This window comes from Catharus ustulatus, chromosome 6, assembly GCF_009819885.2.
Source record: "Catharus ustulatus isolate bCatUst1 chromosome 6, bCatUst1.pri.v2, whole genome shotgun sequence".
Taxonomy (NCBI): Eukaryota; Metazoa; Chordata; class Aves; order Passeriformes; family Turdidae; genus Catharus; species Catharus ustulatus.
In genome coordinates, this window is record NC_046226.1 from 57,704,386 (window position 1) to 57,724,438 (window position 20,053).

Genomic DNA, 20,053 nt, shown 5'->3' on the forward strand with positions numbered 1-20,053 from the left:
GAGCTTAAATAGGCAGTGAGTTACAGCCAGAGCTTTTTTAGGTATTTGTTTGATAACATGATAGTAAGTGATGGCTCAATGTCTGGTTCTTTTATCACCTTTGATCCTGCAGTTGCACAGACAGCTGTGGGGGATTCCTCCCTTTCCCTTTTGGAAGTGAAATCAGGAGGAGACCTAATGCCTCCCTTAACTTCACTTGCCCTGGTGATGTGTACGCTCTGTGCTGCTGTAGGTAACTGTGTCTTCTTAGAAAAAATAAGAAAAGCAGATGCCTGTGAGCTTTTTTTAGCATTACTTTTCAGGACAGCAACTGATGCAACTTACCAGTAAAGACAATTGGCCCTTCGTAGCCTTAAGATTGTAATGTCAAGGACAGGGATAGGCAGTGATTACAGAATGGTCAGATTTGCATTCCCTGGGTCAACTGCACTTCTCAGCTGTAAGTCCTCCAAGCTGCTGGACACCTCAGGCACATAATTTGTGCCTTGTAGACTCAGCAGGCATTTCCTAAGTCTGTAGGGCAGCTCAATGTTATGAGAACTCCTTCTGGAGCCTGGGGGGACAGAGCTGGATTGGTGTAGTGGAGGGAAGTGGCTGATGACAAACAAAGGTTCTACCTGTGCACCTGAGCCAGTGCTTTGGTGTGGTGGGGCACAGTGTTGTGTAGATATGAAAGCAAGCTTTTGCACTGAAGTGTTTATTCATACAAGGTGGGCTCACAGGTAATTTCAATATCCTGTGTTCAAAGTCACATTAGCTGGTCCCTCAGATTGAGAATGATGGCCTTAATGAGGCTTTGTCTATTTTTTTAAATTGGTTTTCCTCTGCTTTCCTAGCCCTAGATAGGTTTGGATCATATTTTTAAACTTGCCTCTGCAATCACGATAGCTGGAAAATGAAATTTCTTCATTTGAGGAAAGCAGAAATTCTTATTCCACCTTTTTGTTCTGCCATCTGAGATGTCATGAAAAATATTCTGGAAGGAGTATGAACTAGACTGATGTTAAAAAGGTGTTTTGGCAGCATAGTAGGCTGCCTGCTTTCTTAGTGGAGTTTTGCAGCTTGGAAAATGAGATTACTCAGGTGTGGATAGTGCTGTGGGGTAGCTACTGTAGTTCCTACTGAGCAAAAATCCTAGCTGTTAATTTCTGCTCCACTTGCCAGTTCTCACTGACGGCATAGCTGCAGAAGGGGTGCTGAACAAGTAAATTATGGTATGAAGAAGGCTGGAGAGGGGGATAAGATAAAAGAGGAGGTTATTTTGGGACAAGATTTTAAGAAACAGTGAACTAAAGTGCTGGAGGGCTGTTTGGACTGGGGATATAGTAAGGTTGGTCTTCTGGATGGGAAGAAGATGGAGTAAAATTTGGTGCGAAAAAATCTCCCCATGAATGCTTTGTGTCTATGATTATAGAAAATTCCTATGAGCGTCTGGACCTCCTATCACAGTCTTATTCTAAATCTGGAAATCAAAATCATAGAAATGTCTTTAGCTTGATTTTACACGGCAGTTTTATATAAAGGGATCTCTCAAGATGAGTTTTCTCCTTCTCTGAAGGACCTAACTTTGGAAATAAGGTGCTCAGTAGATCTAAAGAACAGACTCCTGTAATTGGACACGACAGAACAACACAACACTTGAAAATACTGGTCTTGCTGTGTAAATTGGACTTGAATAACTTATCAATGAAATATATGGACTGTGAATAAGAGGAATAAAGCTCAGATTTGCAGAAAGCAGGAAGTCTTTAACCTGGAATGAAATTCTTTAATTCCTTCAAATACTCGAAAAGAAGACAACTACAATTTGAGACTACATATTTGCTAAAACTAGAATAGAATTTGGAGCCAAAGTGCCTTGTCTTTTAATAATTTTTTTTATGCTGGGCAGAGAAATCCACAGTATATTATTCTTGATTTGATGTTATGGTGGAACAAATGAATTTAACTTGCTTATTGCTAGTTTACTAGTGTTGTTACTGGAGATTACTAGTGCTGTGGATGAAAAAGTATGTGATCCTTGCCACTGCATGTGTTTTCATCAATGTAATTTTTAAAAAATATTGTTTATTTTCAGAATGGAGTTTTAGTAAAAGTAACAGAGACCTGTCCACCACTGAACTGCTCAGAGAAAGATCACGTTCTTCCAGAGAACCAGTGTTGCAGTGTTTGTAGAGGTAAGCCAGCTTGGAGGGAATATAAGTTGTTGGTTCAAGACAGGGATACATGGAAAGGAGCATTTCCTTTTAATGAGATATTAAGTACCTCTGTAAGCATGATTCTAAAACCTGTCTATGATACTCCTTTGGTTAGAAGACTTACCAGATAATAAAGCTGTAATTGCTCTGAATTAGGCAGGAGGAAGGAGAAAAGGAAGAGCAGGGGGAGAAAGGAACCAATATCTCCTAAAAATTCCTATTAAAAGGATGTTGTATTTGAAAAAGAAATGTATTTTGTTGCCTAAACCTGCAACTACAGGGTTTTGAAAGTGTTTTTTTAAGGTCTCTGTTTTAAAATCAGTAAAACAGCCTTAAGATTCTAGTTGGATGGATATTAGGAGATTGATTTAGATCTGAGCACTCTCATAATTAAACTGGACAATAAAAAAAACAAAAAAAAAAAACCCACTAGAGCCCAGAACCTATTTTTTCCTCCTTCCAGTGGAAGCTGAGATGCAGGTTCCTCTTCCTTTCAGCCCTGTGAGTCCTATTTGTAGGCTGGACCAGACTGAGCAGCCAATAACTAAAATCTTAATTGAGGAAATCCCCTTAAAGGAGAAATCTGCAGGTATCATAAGGTTAAGAAACTTGAATGTGCTTTCTTCTTAAAATGTGTTCTAATCAGTGAATTCCTGGGCGAATAATCATTCCCTATGTATTGCACCTCTGTTCCTCACCTCTCTCAGTGCTGAGTCTCAGTTGAGCTTGAGGGGAGCCTGGTCTCTCAGGACTCACATGTCAGCCTTTACTGATGCACTTCAGAAATTCAAGCAAGAGGTGTGCCAAAACAGCATTAGACATTTGCAGGTTTGGATGGTTATTGAGGTCTGCTGGAATTTGTCTTGCCTGCGTGTGTAAATTCCTCCAGTGCCATTGCAGATGGCAATGAAGGGGCTCTGAATCTCTCTGTCTGCCAGTAAATATTTATTAGTAAATATGCATGGTTAAATATTAGGCCTTGAACTTAAAATCACATGCATGTGGTTGCAGGGACCAGCATGTTAGAGACTCCCTGTTGGGTAATGGTCTAAGAATATACACAGTAATTTTTTTTTGTAATTTCTAGAAACATCTGCAACTATTTAGGCAAGCAGTAAATGTTGCTTCTCTGTCCCTCAGAGGGCTCCATGTCTTAATGATACTTCTTAACAGATGGCCCAGTTTGATGTAGTGCAGTACTGAAAAAAATATATTCATTACTTAAAATAATTAGAAATGTGAAAGCTTCAAAGCTGATGGAAGATAAGTTCCATAATTATTCACTTCCACATTGTTGTTAGTGATAGGTACTCTTTTTAGATATTCATCCCCAAACTGGCTTCATTATTTACAATATAAGATGGATATGTATAATTCTTTGATGATCTCTAGAAGCAAGGGAAGGAATTGTATTTTCCCTTCCTAGGAATTCTGGTACATGATGCTTTCAATTTGAAACATTAAACTTTCACTTCAGTTATGCTTTAACTGACTGCTAAAATAGTACCTCCCCCTTTTGTATTTCATCATGGCTTTTAAAAATTCTTTTGAAAAATGGTGCCTAAAGATATGATTAATATTGTCAACTTTACAAAGGCATAAATTCAATTTAGCACTTCCAAGTTGCTTTTTATGTCTTGAAGTAGAATATATGCTGCTTGACACTTTTGCTTCAGTTGCATGCAACCCAAAGAGGTAGTATATAATTTTATCATGTGCTGCTTTTAAAAATGATTATTTATTAAGAATTCCATAAATGGTGTGGGTTTTATCAAGCAAACAACTGCTCTCTGATATGGCAAGCAGGCCACAGTTTCTGATCCTGTCCCAACACATCCTTTACTGGGGAGAGATTGCTTCTCATTTGCAAAACGGACTTCTTTCAGGGACTATATTCAACTTCTTTTTTGTCCAAGCCAAAGTAGTAAGGAAGACATATTCTGATAATTCGTGCTGAATAAGCAAAATTATTTGTTGGAAGGTCACATGGATCATTTGCACATCATATGCAAATTTCACATCATATCTGTGATGATGCAGGTAATTTCTTGCATTTGCCCTTAGCTAAACCTTAAGTTATTCAGCAGAATATTTAGCAAATATTTACTACCAATGTTAAATAAGAACATTTTTCCTGTGTTAAGCTTATCAGTGCATATTACTGACTGCTAGGTTCTGTGCTTTGCAGCAGTTTGTGTTGCTTTTAGTATTTGTAGTTGTGGAAACAGAAGACTTCTACTGAATTTCATGTTCTGTAGAATTATAGAATATATTTGCTGAGTTGGGCAAGGGTGGCAGGTTTGCATCTTGTGCTTTTCTAGCTGCAGCAAAGGAATTTCCATGTAATGAAAGGATAAATATGAGGGGATCAACAGAAGGAAAGAAAACCACAGAGAAATACAAAATCTTCCATGATACTGTGATATGAGACTGTACCCTCCTCAGTGATCTCTGTAGTACTTACCACAATAATAGATGAGTGCCATAGGTTATGCAGGGTAAAACATAAATCTGTGGTGTTTATGGAGATGGAAATTTTGAGACAGCAAAGAAGAGTTGAATACTGTTATGTGCAGAGCTGGTGGGCTTCCTAGACAGTCATTATTTGTTTGTAAATGGCAGGAAAAATAAAGACAGTAGATAATGCCTGCTCTTCTTCAGCTTGCTACATGAGTTTATAGTGTAGCAGAAGGTAATAATATATTGCTAAGAGGCAATTTTTAGATTTCAGGGAAGTGGTTGTGTGAGATGTGCAGCAAGGTGAGAGGAGTATAGAAGATCTCTGCTTTAAAATGACAGTTTACTTTTGTGATTTCATGTACTGAATGTATAAATGGACTTCACTACATCTCTATATGGGATCTGTCCTTGACTGTTATGTAGAGTATATTCATCTCTGTGCTTTAATGTAAATGCCTACTTAAACCATGCAGCCAGTTTAATAAACTTAGGCTTACAGAAAATTTAGTTAATTTTCAAGTTTTACAAAGAATCGTGTCACAAAATACATTTTTTACTACTTTTGAGAATCACTCATTTTTTTACAGCATGTCTGCTACATTTTTTATAGCCCAGGGACAAAACTAATGCAAAAATAGTGTTTTATTGTTCCCTTTAGCTGTTTTTCTCCTTGCCAAAGACAATGTATAATTTTGAAAGAGTGGATTTTTTTCTCTTTTGCATGAGTGGCTCAAATAAAATTTCATGAGAGAATTTTTATGTTGTTATGCTCATAATTTTAAATATGTAAAAATAGCCTTAACAGCCTTAGCAACTTCAGATGTGCTCCTCTTAAAAGAAAGAGTTTGATGAAATAATGGACCGGTTTTGTTTCTAGGGAAAAAAAATTATTTGCAGTTTTGTTTCTAGGGAAAACAATTATTTTCTGTCCTGCAGTATGGCAGGACTGTTGGCTTTAGATTGCTGGCTGACACTCCTTAGGAGGAAAGGGAGAATCTTATTGATGAGGTGAAGTGTACATTTTACAGCAGGGAGCAGCATTTCAATCTAAAATTGGGGCTTTTGCCACCCTTCTTAGTGCTGCTTTGTTTGGTTTTGGGAAGGTTTTTCATCTTTTAGTTAGAAGGTGAGAAGGCTCTTCAGTTGTGTGTGTTTCTCATCTCTTCCTGCCTGGCTGTGAAACTGAGATTTAACTCTTCAGAAATTGAATTTTTCCCTTTTACTGCAGTGAGGTAGGAGTTATTTCATGGTTTTAGATTTATTAAATTTAATGGCAGTTGATAAATATGAATTAATTTATTTCTAAACATAGTTGTAGAATTACTTAGGATTTAGAAGAGCTTTTCTGTTTGAAAAAAGAAGAAATCTTTTTAAGCCTGTTAGCCTGTGTAGTTACCATTATTCTACTGCATACAGATAAGCACTGTGTAATAAGCTCTGCATTTATAGAGCAACTTGAAAGAATGTATGAAGTTGCTGTTTTATGTCAGACCACTGAGTTCTGGGACAACAGTCTCTGAAGGTGTAAAAGCTGCCGTTCAGAGTGTTGCTTTGCACACGACTCATTAAAAACTGATTCAGATCATGGAACGGCATTATTGGTAATGCAAATTTTAACATTCTTCTATGAGTTCTTCCTCAGATTTACTGTACATATTTATATTGTAACTGTGGGGTTAAATCCTGATACTAGAAAATATTTTGTAGTTGGAACTACCTTGCACTTTTGAACGTTGCAAGTGCAAGGAATTATGACAGTTTTTGTTTTTATATTAAGAAATTTCCAAATGTGAAACAGTGAAATGAAGGAAGTCTTCAGCATCAAGAGAACAGAGGTTTTACAGTTTTGATGTAAACAGCTGAGGCTATTGTAAGAAATACAGGAAACTACAGAAGTTACAAGGAAACCCTCAGAAACAAGGAGAGGTGCATTAGTGTTGGCCATAAAAAGGCAGAAAGAGATACAGATCTAAAATGTATTGATTGCAGCTGCAGTCTTGAATTTTACAATCAATAATTAAGCCAAATTACCAAATATGTTAGGTATGTAAAAAACTTGGATGACAGCACAAAACAACTTAGTGTGCTGGTCTGCAAAAGCAGGTTCTGGGAACCACAACTTGGAAGATGCTGCTTGGAAAATTAAGAGCACTGATCAGGCATTCCAAAATGGAATAAATTTTTAATTGGAGCTATCTGACTTGGGGCTGCTGAGGCCTAGCCAGTTGTGCAGTTCCTGATGCTGCAGAAGTGATAGTTTTATGGCTGCCAGCATGTGTCTGGTTCTTTTCCTAATTCTTAGTACATTTATTAATGTTCATTCTATAGTCAGAATGAAGGAGTAGAAAGAAAACTGTATTTCTTAGGAAAAAGATGGAGCAAACATTTCAGCAACCTTTATAAAAAAGGAGATTAATGTTATCAGAAATGTTTGGGGAACGAACAGAGGTCATCAGGCCCATCAAAAATCTAAACACACTCTTCAATATTTAATTCCCCCGGTGTAGTATCTAATTGTGTTTTGAATGACTTTGAAGGGCTGTTGTGCACATTTATGATTGTGTGCATATGCACAGGGAAAATAATTTCTGGCATCTGTTCTGATTGCATTCCTCTGTAATTTTAATTCATACTTGCCTTGTCTGTGCCGGTCTGAAATTAGTTAAGACTATAAGAACTGTTTAAGATTTTCTGTGTTTTTTAAAATCCCCTCATATTGCCTGCTTGCTGAGATGTGATGACTCCATTTTAAGCATTCTTATATTTAGAGAGGAGCTGACTGTCTCAGGTGAGAATTGGCTGAATATCCTGAATTACAGTAATTTCACGATTATAAGCCGCACCATTTTGACTAAAATTTTGGTCTGAACCCGAAGTGCAGCTCATAATCAGGTGCGGCTTATATACAGACAAAGAATGAAAAACTCCTGTTTTAGTTTGGAGGACAGGTGTCTGCTGAGAAAGGCAGGAGCCTCTCTTTGAAATGGCGAATGTAAACCCCCTCCCTCCAAATTATTATAATTTTGAAATCAAGGGGCTCTCAGGCAAAGATATGGGAATTAGGAATAACAGTTCTTCACTAGGGAAATTAAAATAGAAATACAGTAGTACAAAGAAACAAACTCCAAACCCTGACAAAGTCAGAGTACAACTTGACACCCCGTCAGGCAGGGTGTTGGCAGCAGTCCCATTAAGTGGTGGCTGCATCCTCCTGCAGTGACAGATGTGATTCAGTTGGAGCAGTGCTCCTGTACAAGGTGCAGTTTCCCTCTGGAGGTCCAGTGGTGATGTGGAGAAATCCAGTTTTCCTCTGGAGTCCAGTGGAGAAAGGGGCTCCCTTAGTGTCCCAAAACCTCTGTTTTTGTCTTGGTAAGAAATGTTGGGCTCTTCCCCCTGGCTGTTGGAGCAACTTCCAATGGGATGCAGTAATTTTATCAGTCCCACAGTGGGACTCAATGGGCCATTAGCAGAAAATGACTGGCTGGAGGAAGGATGGGTTGTGAAAAGATAAAGAACAATGCCCTGCCTGGTTTCAATGGATGGGCCTTTAGCAGAATATCTCCCATGTTGATAAGGATCATTGCCCCCACCCTCAACAGATGGTGATAGAATAGATACCGTTTATCACACTCTGTATTGTAACGTGCAGCTTATAATCAGGTGTGACTTATAATTGTGAAATTACTGTAATTGTTTTTTTGGCTGGGTAATGGGGATGCATGCCCTCTGCTATCTCCCACCCATCTGAAATTTAGAGATCCCATTGCAGTATCAGCAGGTGGTTTTGGCATCTCTGTAGGTATCTTTAGAGGAAACCTATGATCCATTTCACACCAAAGAATTAATAAAAATCAGATATTTGGCTCCAAAACTCCAGCTGACGAGAATGGCAACCCATGTCTAAGATATCCAAGAACCACACTTCCTTACTATGCATCTTTTGGCTCTTTGGAGGTGTTAATTTTGCAATTTGTTGCTGCTGGAAAAAACCTCTGATCCAAGCAATGGTGTACTTTTTCTGACCGAGGCACAGTGAAACCTTGCTCTTCTGTTCGATCAAGTATGTTCTTTTTCTGCTGGTTAACCTTAAATTACAGTTATTTTGTAAAAGCTTGGGAACATAAAATGTTGTAGTACCATGCTGCTCTTAACAGAAATGGCTTCCACTATCCACTTAGAGAGGTATCAAACAAGTTTGCTGAAATGCAATGGGGAAGTAAAGTGGAGTCACTTCTAGACAGCAGTTTTAACAGATAGGAACAGATTGTGTTTCACAGGTCTTTTGCAATAATAAATGCCAAGACAATCTTGAGATATAGCAGATATCCTGTGATTGTGTATTCCTAACGACAGGCGAAAAATGAAATGTCCTTTAGAGCCTTTATTTTCTCAAGTTACAGAATTGGAGTTACTTTTAAAATTTATTTTTAAAGATTAAATATTGAAATTAATTATTAAAATACTAAAATGATCATGAAAGATAAAAATATATTTAAATAATTATTTTAAAATTTAATTTAATGCTCTTTTAATAGCCTTCAAGATTGAAAACCTGATGCTGGATGGAGACTGTTAATATTTGAGTTGATAAATGGAACAAAAGTGATGCAGATTTTTCCAGAGAATTTAAAAAACCACAGGTGACAGCTCTACTGGCAAAAGTGGATAGGTGGGCTAGCCATCATATCTGCAGATAAATTTCAGAGGTGGCAAATGAACAATGATGGATTCACAGGGCTGTGATGTGATACTGAAAATTAATCACTGGATTGTGCTTGGGAGAACGAGCTGTTAGAGTGGTTGATCTGGGACTTGGGATTTGTGATGCGAGATAACTCTGAGAAGCCTTTGGTTTGGCTAATTCTAAGTCTTAAATTTGCCATGAGCTGATCATAAGGTAAAATGTTAACTCATTGGGATAAAAAGAGCCTAGAAACATAGAATTTTGCTGCAGAAAGTTGTACCAGCACTCTTGTAACTAAAACATGCTGAGAAAGGTGAAGTATTTTTTGTAAGTTTGGATGAGAGGAAAATAGAACTAAATATAAACAAAATACCCTGAGACAGAGTAACAATCCATGTGATATCTTCATACTGCCTAGCTTAATACACTGCTAGGTTAGAGGTTCTGACCCAATAATAATCAAATCAAACTCATACTGTGTATGAGCTCAAAGGAGAATTATTATTCTAAAGAAGCAGGAAACAGACTAGGATGTCATAGTCTTAGGGGAAATAGTGACAAAGAAAATATTATAAAACTTATTGTCTCTTGGATGTTATCTGGAATGCCAGTAGAATAGTAATCCTGTGTGGGGAGCATAAATTAGATGCTGAATTGATAAGTTTGAGGAGATGGGTTCCAGTGCTCAGTTTCAATTATATTTATAAATGCAAAAATGAGGAGTCAAACACTATGATTGTGTAAATGGCTAAAGGCAGTGTGTTGGCACCCTATTTTACCAGTCTAAAATATACCTGGGCTTGACAAGGCTGTATCTGGAATACTTGAGTTGTTTTTACCAGACTGTGAAATGAGTAAAGACTAGAAGGAATAACTGAAGTTTTCATTAAGGGAATTGTTTTTTTTGCAAGCAGGATTACAATGAAAGAAGGAGCCAGCTGAGCGCAGGAAGATACCTTGGCTGTTATTAAAATTTATTTGAAGTTTAAGTGTAGAATTGGATGTTGACACTGCTAACAAGCGTTAACATTTTTAAAAAATTACCTCAGAACTCAACATTAGATGATCAGACACATTACTTTGGAGTGCACCAAACTGTCACAACCTGAGTATTAAGTTAGACAACTAAAGTGTGTATGTAAAAATACATTAAAATAGGATATCAAAGCAAAGGATATGAACAGAGACCTGAATCTGGCATTTAGATGTTGGAAGTCCAGATTGTGTTATTCTTAGCTATTTTTAGGGGATGTTAGGAAGTTTATGATCAATGATCTAGGACTTCTAGTTTGCTCCTTCATGACCAGGCAGAATTGGCAGAAACTGTTCTGGTATTCAGATAAGCACAAGCTGGAATACCAATAGGTGATGGTATGTCTGGGTTTCTGCTTTTCCCCTCCCAGGACAGAAAATGGAGACAAAATAGGATTTACCAAAATGACTGCTTATATATATCTCAGGTAAATAGAAATTGACTCTTGGATATTATTAGAGGCAATCCATAAAACATACGTCAGTGGAGGGTTGTCAAATTGTGTAAGTTATTTCTTTACTTCCAGTGGAGTGCCTTTAGAGATGAAGTTACAATTACTTTCACTTTAGGCTTAAGCAGAGAAAGATGTTGACATTTCTCTGAGAAATATTGAAAATCAGAAAGAACGAACTTCAGTGACTTGTATCTTTACAGAAGGATGTGGGAAAGTTCATCCTATTTCTGGAAATAATTGTATGGAATAAAAGAAACTTCAGAAAGAAAGTACTGTGGATTTGTGTGAAGGAAAAAGGAGAGATTAATAAAAATTCTTCTCAATATAACATGATGCATGAAATAATTATAAACTGTAGAAACAATCGAGCTGGTTTTTGATGACAGAATTACAAGGCAGTGTATGAGGTTGCTTTGACTACTGGTACAATTTTGTGCATTGTCTCATTTTGGTCTACTAAAAGCACATGTGGCTATGCATAATGAGAGAATTTTGAGGGCTTTATTAATATTACACTTCATTGTCCTTTTGATGTAAGTTAGCACTTCCTGACAATCAGAGACTTAATGCTACATGGGTTCAGTAAAACGCTAATGAATTGTCATTGCTTCCTGCTTTGGAGTTGTCTTTTCTCCTGAATTAAACTAGTCACACAAATACCTTTTCAAAGAAAGTGGTTTTTCTGAGAATGAATTGATGGAGAAATCCAAAAAGCACGTATGCACCAACTATGTTTATAGAGAGAATTTAGAATGTAAAATACCAATTTTTTTGAGTGAAACAGTCTATGCAAATACCTGAACATCTGATCTAAACACATTTTAATACTCTGTTGCATGTTCCTTGTATTTTAGGCCATAACTTCTGTGCAGAAGGACACAGATGTGGTGAAAATTCAGAGTGCAAAAACTGGAACACAAAAGCTACTTGTGAGTGCAAGAATGGCTATCTCTCTGTCCAAGGGGACTCTGCATATTGTGAAGGTAAACAAAATATTCAAAGACCTGTTCTCTGAACAATTTATTCAAAAACATAATATGAAATATATGGTAGATGAATTAATTTCATTGCAAAGTTCAATTTCATGGTGGTGAATATCACAGGGACCCTTTTTGTGTTCATAAAGAGGGGTTGAAGGTTACAAGTGGTGCTGGGCCACCCTGTCTATAGGCATATTTAATTGTTGCAGTTGTGTCTTTGCACGCCATGGTCAAGCTGTCATGACAAATTTTAAAACACTGTTTTTCAGACAATAGCATCTACCTTCTAAAATGCTTTTTAGAGAACAGTATCTTTATAAGATGCATTAATTTAGGAAATGGGAATTTTGCAGACATTTGTGAAAATGGGAAGTGTGAAGGAGTACTGAGGCTCGGGTATAAAAATGATGACCTGCAGCCCTTCCTGAGGTACTTCTGTGGGACAGGTCCTTTACTGAAATGGTTTTCTTGTGATACATAAGAGACCTATTTCTGAGAAGATTGTAGCTGAGGTAGTTCTGTCCATGTGCTATGCCATCACAGGAATGAATGCAGTGGGATATTACTCTCCTTTTTGATTGTCAGTGTTTTCTGGAACTTGTTATTCATAGCTGTGATGTACTTGTTAAAAATAGATGATTCAATATATACCACATTCCTTCCTGCCTTTGCATTATAGGTTGGGTTTTTTAAAATACTCTTGTATATCTGGCTGCAATATTTAATCTTTTGACCATCATGGGAAGTTTTTTAACTACTCTATAAAAAATATTTGCCTAGATTGTTTTTGCAATAGTACTGGTGGTGGAAGTGGATGGTGTTTTTGACAAGTTGAAAAATAGCATAAGAATTTAAATACTGAGGACTAAGGATGAAAGAATAAAAAAAAGACACGTGTGGATTGTGCTTAAATGATCCTGCATTTATAAAAGGGCTTTTTAGTGTATGCAAGTGAACAGGATGGCTTTGAATAGCAGTTTATAAATGTGTTCAGTAAAGTGCATCTTTAGATCTTGTGGTATTTAGTAATTTCTCTACAAACAATAATTTGAATGGTCCTTTATGTTCGCTTTCAGTGACTGGAAAAACAGTTCCCACATGTGTTCTTAAAGGTAGGCAGCAGGTATATTGTGTATGGAGAGAAACTTTTTAGTACAAAACTGAACAACTGCTTTATGCGTACTGCAAGGACTTCTCAGACATCAGAAGACAGGCTGTTCATCAGCTATGATGCATAATCCAGTTTTAGTTGGGGGTCTTCTTTGCTGTTTTAAATAATGACAGTCCTTAGTATTTCTATTTACTTACACATAGACTGTCCCTTTTTTCTTCTATGGAAAAAATTTAAACATCTTGACCCAAGCAATTTTGTAGATATTTACAGTACATTAGTGGTAATGATGGTGGGGAAAAAAAAAGCTTTTTAAAATAAATTAGCAGGGCTTGTAACATACCTGGGTCTACGTTGCATAAATTTTTGGAAGGTCAAATTAAATCCCTGGTTTCTATGTGTGTGGGTGAAACATGAGGCAGCAGAACAAACAGCTGCTTTTACTGCCTGAGACCTTGGGATAGCGGAGAGTTTTTCTTTCTGCATTTTATGGATTTATATTATATTTGCTAGAAGGAGTATAGTTCTCTGGAGGTAACACAGAAGAGAGGCCCTTGACTAAGGGGAGCTGCATTCTGACAAATTGATTAGCCAAGAGGTGACTCCTTTCAACCCTGTGAAGAGCTTTCTTTTACTTTTCAGAAGAACTTTCTGCAAAATTTCTTTTTATGCCTCTCTAACCTCATTCTTCTCATCTACGTGTTTCATCTGCTAAATAGAATAATTTCATAGTTGGCTGTACAATAGTCTCAAATGCATGGTGAAGCTGTGATTTAAACAAATGAGAACAAAGGCATGTGTCTGAAGGTACAATTTAGCAGGAGGTTGAAATAGTATAGGGTTGGATTTTCTCTTTTACTGTTTGAAATTTCTGTGTGCAAGAATAAAAGACTCAAAACACCTGAGCAACAAATACTAAACATACAAAACGCCTGTGGAAGAAAGGAAGATCTCATGCTTAGCTGTGTTTCTGAATTTGTCTTTGCTGAGCCTTTAAACTTAAGACATGTAAGATTACTGTTTTCCTTTGAGATGGAAGGTTAAATTATTTCAAACTCATGGTATGTGCTGGTAAATGGCAACCTTAGTTTAGAGTGCTTCCCAAATTTTTCATCTCTTCCAGTGTACTTGAAATAGTTGTGCATGTGAATTGTGATGTATAATATTATTTTAGTATTGTTTACCTTACCTATGATTTTACTGCTTGCTCTTACTCACACTTTTGTCCTACTAGAGTTTGGCATCATTTTCATTTTGTAAGGTCTCTGAAGTGTTGTGTTTGAGTCTGCTCTGCTTTTTGATAAGTATTTGTCTATTTTTTCAAACTTTGCACATTCACATTAATGAACAGTGTAAAAAAGAATTAAAAATATTCTGACTTTTATCAGAGAATTGGCATCAACAAATTTGTAAAATAAATAATAAAAACCTGAGAAGCTTTCACTATTCATTCTCAGCAACTACTCTGCAAGTGGTTAGAAGCTTCTTATGTCAAGATGTCCATTTAAGATAACCACTCACTATATGCATTCCATTTTTGAAATAACAGATGTATTCAGGGAAGACAATTAAATGAAGCTTGTGATGAGCGAAGGAGATAAGTGGAAATTCTCTGTATTATATAAAAGCAAAAGTTGGGCTTTTTCTGTTAGTCTGATGACATTTGGCTGCTTGTCTTGCATATGTAAGACATAATTACAGCACTGGTCTTTTGAAAAGAGATGTGTTGAAACATTTCTATTAATCATGTTGTCTGAGGTTTACCTATAGCTGTGGATACTTAGGCACAAGTGTTGAACCAGTGTCCCTTTATCTCTGTTGCATAGGCACGGATAAATCCTGGGACTAATGCAAGTGAGCTAGCCAAGTCCAAGGCCTGCAGGACTCAAACAATCCAGCTGCAGCAGTGTTCTTGCAGCTCTGGCTTCTCAGGACATGAAAGATGGACACCTGTGCTGAGCACTGGATGTTGCATGTGTGTTAGTGCCACATGGGGCAGCAGCTCTTGGCAAAACCAGGACTAAAATGGGGAATCCATTTGAGTCGGTCTGATTGTTCCAGGTGTGTTGTGTGATGTGTGCAGAAGACCTGCAAATACTTACACACTTATGTGTACTTCCTCAGAGTTGAAAAACTCTGCAGTCTGTGACTAGTTTGCGAATAAAAGGACAGTACTGTAAACTGAGGGACTGGAAAGTGTCAGCACATAGAGAGTCTGGAGCTCAGAGATGACAAAGGAAAATCAAGCCTCATCTGCTGAAAGCCAGGCTTGTTGCTAGCTAGCATGCTGATGCTCGCTTTTCAGATGCTAACAGGCATCTAACAGGCCATCTCTTCTGAAAGGAATTTCTACTATATTTCACCATGAGGGGGAAGAGAATAATATTTCTCTGCCACATTTCAGCTCCCCATTCTTTATTACCTTCTTCACTTGAAACATTTACAGGCCCTTTCTACCTGCAAAGTTATGTTTGTGCAGAAGTGATTTGTACCTCGTTGCTGTTGAGATCTGATCCATTGTGAGTACTGCTAAAATCTGAAGTGGGATAGATAGCACAGGACAAGTGCATGCTTCTTCTCCCTGACAAGAGTGCATGGAACAAGAGCATCAGTACTAACCTTAGCCATCCTTTATGTCCCCAATAAGCATCTCATAAAAGTGGTACAGGGGCATACCACAAGCTGTCTTGTCATGTTACACAGCATGTGCTCAACCAGTGTCACCAGTGGTTGGTCTGTTGTCACAAGGGTCATATAAGACAAGACCCATTGACTAAAGTGGACCTGCAAGATGAATATTCTCATTTTATGACTGTATTGTATTCTTCCCCTGGGTACCTAACTGTGCACACTAGGATTCTTGTATGACCTGACCCTCCTATTAATGCTGTTACATCAGCATAAAGAGTGATAAATGGAATACATTAATATTTGTGAAAATTCATTCAGTTTTTGAACTTGACAGAATGCTCTGGAAGCACACGTGACTTTTAGAAGGAACATGACTCAGTTGCTCTTTCCCTTCTGTGCTCTGAAAGTGTTATTTAATCTGTTGTTAACAAATTATTGCTCATTTCAAAAAAATGTCACATAAGCTCTGAAATGCTAGCCAAATTCAGAAAATCTGCCTACTTCTTGCTCTGAGGAACAGTTATGATAATTTTACTGGGCTTGGCAGATTTTGGGAAGATGAAATAGAGATGAATGAAAGCTTAGGGAGAAAACTGGGTGCTCATTTTCCACTGAGAATGGATCCAAGCATGCAGCATGGGGGCCTGGCAAAATATCTGCCTGGTGTGCTTGAGATCTTGGGACTTTGTTGCTAGCTTTTGTAAAAATAAAACCATATTTAATTTCCTTGTAACTTGCAAGTATATTCCAGACACATTCAGTGGTCTTTATTGCTTTCAGTTTCTTTTCCTTTGAACTTCATACCACATGTAGTCAGGAAATTCTTTACAGAAAGATAGGTAAATATATTGAAAATATCTGTCCTGAGGATACATTAGTGTTTTGTTAGAAAATGTTTTTGTTTTCTGAAAGTTACTTAGAAAAAAATTACAACACTCAGAAGACTCAGAAGAATAAGAAACTAGGAAGGGGTTTTTTCACCATTATTGCAGAAATCAGGAAAAATTAACCTTTTTAGATTAATGATTTAGTTCCAAATGCAAAGACATAACTGTCAGCATGCTTTAGTGAGAAAAAAAAGTGGGGCTTTCATCATAAAGTGGGGCTTCTGTTATGGTTTAGAAGATGATAGAGCTTCATAAAGCTTACCTCTAATATTTAATCCTTTGACTCATTGCATTCTATGCATAAATAACTGTTTGGTGTGCAGAACTTTTTTCAAGCCATTTGAACTGAAAAAGAATAAACCTAGTTCTGCATATGGCCCTCAGAATAGAAGTCTGCTGGCGATCCATGGAGTTTTCACAGCTGGTGTTTTTCTTGCTCTGTAAAATAAAGTGAATTTTGTTGAGTTTTCCCCTCATCCTCTGTGGTGATTTCACTGCAGCTGTTCTAATTTCACTGCGCTGTGGCTTGGGAGGTGGCATTAACATTATGTGGTACCATATAAACCTTCTGTGTGGCAGTGATGTACGACAGTGGTTTTGAATGGTGTCCATTGATCTGACTTTTGGGTCAATTTTTAATGACAATCCTTCTGCTTGCTGTGCTCTCAGAAAACCTGCATCACAAGATGTCTGTTTCCTGCAGATGTTCTGTGTACTGTGATAAACTTATATTGTGTGCACAGGTGTGAGGATACATAAACAGAACTGTGCATACTTCAGGTAATTTCATGAAGTTAAGGGGTTGGGACTAATATTTATGGTGAATCCACTGATTTTTTTTCCTCTGTGTGGAATCCCTAGAAAGGAGGAGGGCGGAAGAAGAATCTAGGAGTGTTACAGTCAAATCATCATCTCTGTCTCAAAGACAACATTAATGGCAGCGTTTCAGTTGGACCAAAGTCCTCATGGAGATTTACAGAGAAAAACCCAAAACCCTCCCTGCAGTCCCCAAACCCCCAAACAACCTCTCCACCCACCTTTTATAAACACATAACTTGATGCCAGGATGCTTTTTTAGAAGTTCTCATTTTCTTTGAAAGACACTTAATAACCTACTTTAAGATTTCTATTACCTAACAGTGTCAAATTGAAACTTCTGCTATGTAGGTAATCCTATTTATCAGTGAAAGTCACTTCTCCTGGTGATATAATACAAATAATACCTTTGTCCTGCCTACAGTTTCCATAGAGACTTTTTATTTAAAATTATATGCTTAACCATTACATGAACTCAAATTCACCTTTTATAACATGATCAAAGGTCAGGCATTTGTCAGTGGGTGTCCTGCCTTTGTGGGGCTATGGACTTTAGTAAATGAGACTGTGGATTTCTTGTGCTATAAGCTACTAGTGGAGGAGACTGAATTAAAACCAAAATAGACCCTTTCCCTCTCAAGTTCATTGGATGGTGGGAAATTCAAGGCAGAGATTATATTCTTGCCAGTGGACAGAAAGAATTTCAAGCAAATTACTAAAATTTTTATTCCAAGAAGATTCAAGAGTTTGTTGGAAGGTGACGTTTGTGCCTTTTTTGGCTCTGGATAGATTATTTCTGTTATTGAAGCTGCTTTTATATTTACGAGTTAATTAGATTAAAATCATATTCTGGCTACAGAAACCTGGAAAGTGGAATTACTTGCCATCCCCTGGAGTAACTTTTGTTCTTTTGGTGTAATGTCATGCTGAGATTTATATGAAAATAAATTGTAATTTCTAATAAGGTAACCATATGTTTTGGTGTTGTTGTAATAAAGTGTCATAAATAATTATGGCTCCTGAGGAATTCAGGCTTGCAACTGTCAGTTCTTGTGTTAGTAACTCACACTTGAACAAATTATAATCATTACTATTAAAGAAGAAAAAAATTCTCACCCCTTCAGGATGGCAATGAAAATCCTGCTCTGAAGCTGTACAGATTTTCGTTCACATGAAGAGATTGGGAATCTTGTGTGCCCAAATCAATAAATGTTTTTACATGTTAGAGTTGCATTCTTTTGAAATGTACGGGATATAATTTGATAGATGGGTAATGAAAACCCAGTGCCATGTTCACTACTAATCATAGTAGAATCTGACTTAAAAGCTGACCAGTAGAAGAAGAAAAGGCTATTGCATGTTTCTTCAGTGTCAGTGTAATTATCTTTTTCATTGTAATGACCCTTTGTTGTGTGCAGAAGGGAAGATTCAGACAAAGTGTATTAGAGAAGCCCTCCTGTTTTAGTCAGGAGGTGCAGGAAGAACCCCCTGGCATTCTAAACTCCTTCTCAGAGAGGAGTCTTGGAGCAACTGGATCCAGGATTAGCCCCAGACTTGGTCACAGCTTTGAGTCCAAAGGATTGTGCAGGTCTAATTGAACCTTAATATAAATTTGTTCCACAGGGTTAAGGATGGCAAACAGATATATAAAAATAAATTATTTATTATGGTAATGCTTAGACTAAAAGATGTTAATTGGAATTATTTACTACACAGTAAAGGTAGCTGTGACTACTAGTATAGTATAATGCACTATTTTTGGAGTGATACTGAAGGTGTTATATTGAAGTTAGCAAAAGCAATTATTCAGTAGAGATTGATGTTATTCACTCATATCAATGACTGTGGGCACATCTCTTTTGCTCACCCTCCAGGATGTCCCCACTCCAGAGAGGACTCTGCACACACTCCAAGGAGGGGTGTGTTAGAAGGCATTGCCATTAAAGAGTGGGATTGGGCTTTTATAAAGTGACCATCAGTCATGTGTGTCCTGGCCAGCTGTGTCAGTCCAGCACCTTTGGTTATCAGTGGTGTCATTGTTGGTTCCTTTATCAGGTATTTTACCAGGTCTGCCACATCTTCCCCTCCCTTCAGGAGGTGGAACTTGGGGGTTGATGAGTCAGGCTGTTTCCAGCTTTATTCAAAAGCAGCAAGAGGCCCCTTCTCCTTCCACCACAGACAGCTTTGAAAATAGGTCACTGTTCCAGTTGTTTTACCCCCACTCCAGGCAGAGCATCCTGCTGCACCTTTGCAGGAAATTGTCCACATAGCTGTTCCAGCAGTGAAAGAGGGAGAAATCCATGCAATCAGTGGAGTTATGTATGCCTTGCACCCTGTCAGCAGAAAGAGCTTTTTCTAGTTTTTACTCATTAAGCCCTTCTATTGATCCTGATATTTCCTAAATTCTTTTCTCAAATTATGATACAGTATAGCCCATGTAAAATTCCTGCTGGCATCAATGAAAAAGGGAAATATTTGAAAGAGTTTTTGGTGGAATTCTGGTGGCTTGAACCAGATAAGCACTTGCATCAAACATTTGGCAGCAGAGGAAAGAAAAAAAACCAGCATCGTTTGCCTAGTGATGATCACAAGTTTGCTTGTGTTTGAGCTGGACTGAAAAACACTGAGAAATGTTTGTATATAATGAGGAGATTTTGCCTGGTCTTGGATGGAAGCCACTTACCAGTACTTTTTATGCAAGTTGGTAAAAATTGTGTGTCTAGCTCTCAAAACCTAAGGGTTGAAGTGCTGTAGTTCTGCTTTTTTAAAAGTCTGGAGCATAACTGGAATATTTAAAAA

General features: G+C 37.5%; 1 protein-coding gene across 3 annotated transcripts in view; it reads left to right on the forward strand.

Moving 5' to 3' along the window:
- NELL1 (neural EGFL like 1) overlaps nt 1-20,053 on the forward strand; it is a 300,890-nt gene that overhangs the window by 79,011 nt on the left and 201,826 nt on the right. For all 3 annotated transcript variants that reach the window (XM_033062507.2, XM_033062508.2, XM_033062509.2), the window contains exons 11-12: nt 2,078-2,177; nt 11,684-11,812. In XM_033062507.2, coding sequence (XP_032918398.1) covers nt 2,078-2,177; nt 11,684-11,812 — 229 coding nt within the window. The remainder of the gene's footprint in view (nt 1-2,077; nt 2,178-11,683; nt 11,813-20,053) is intronic.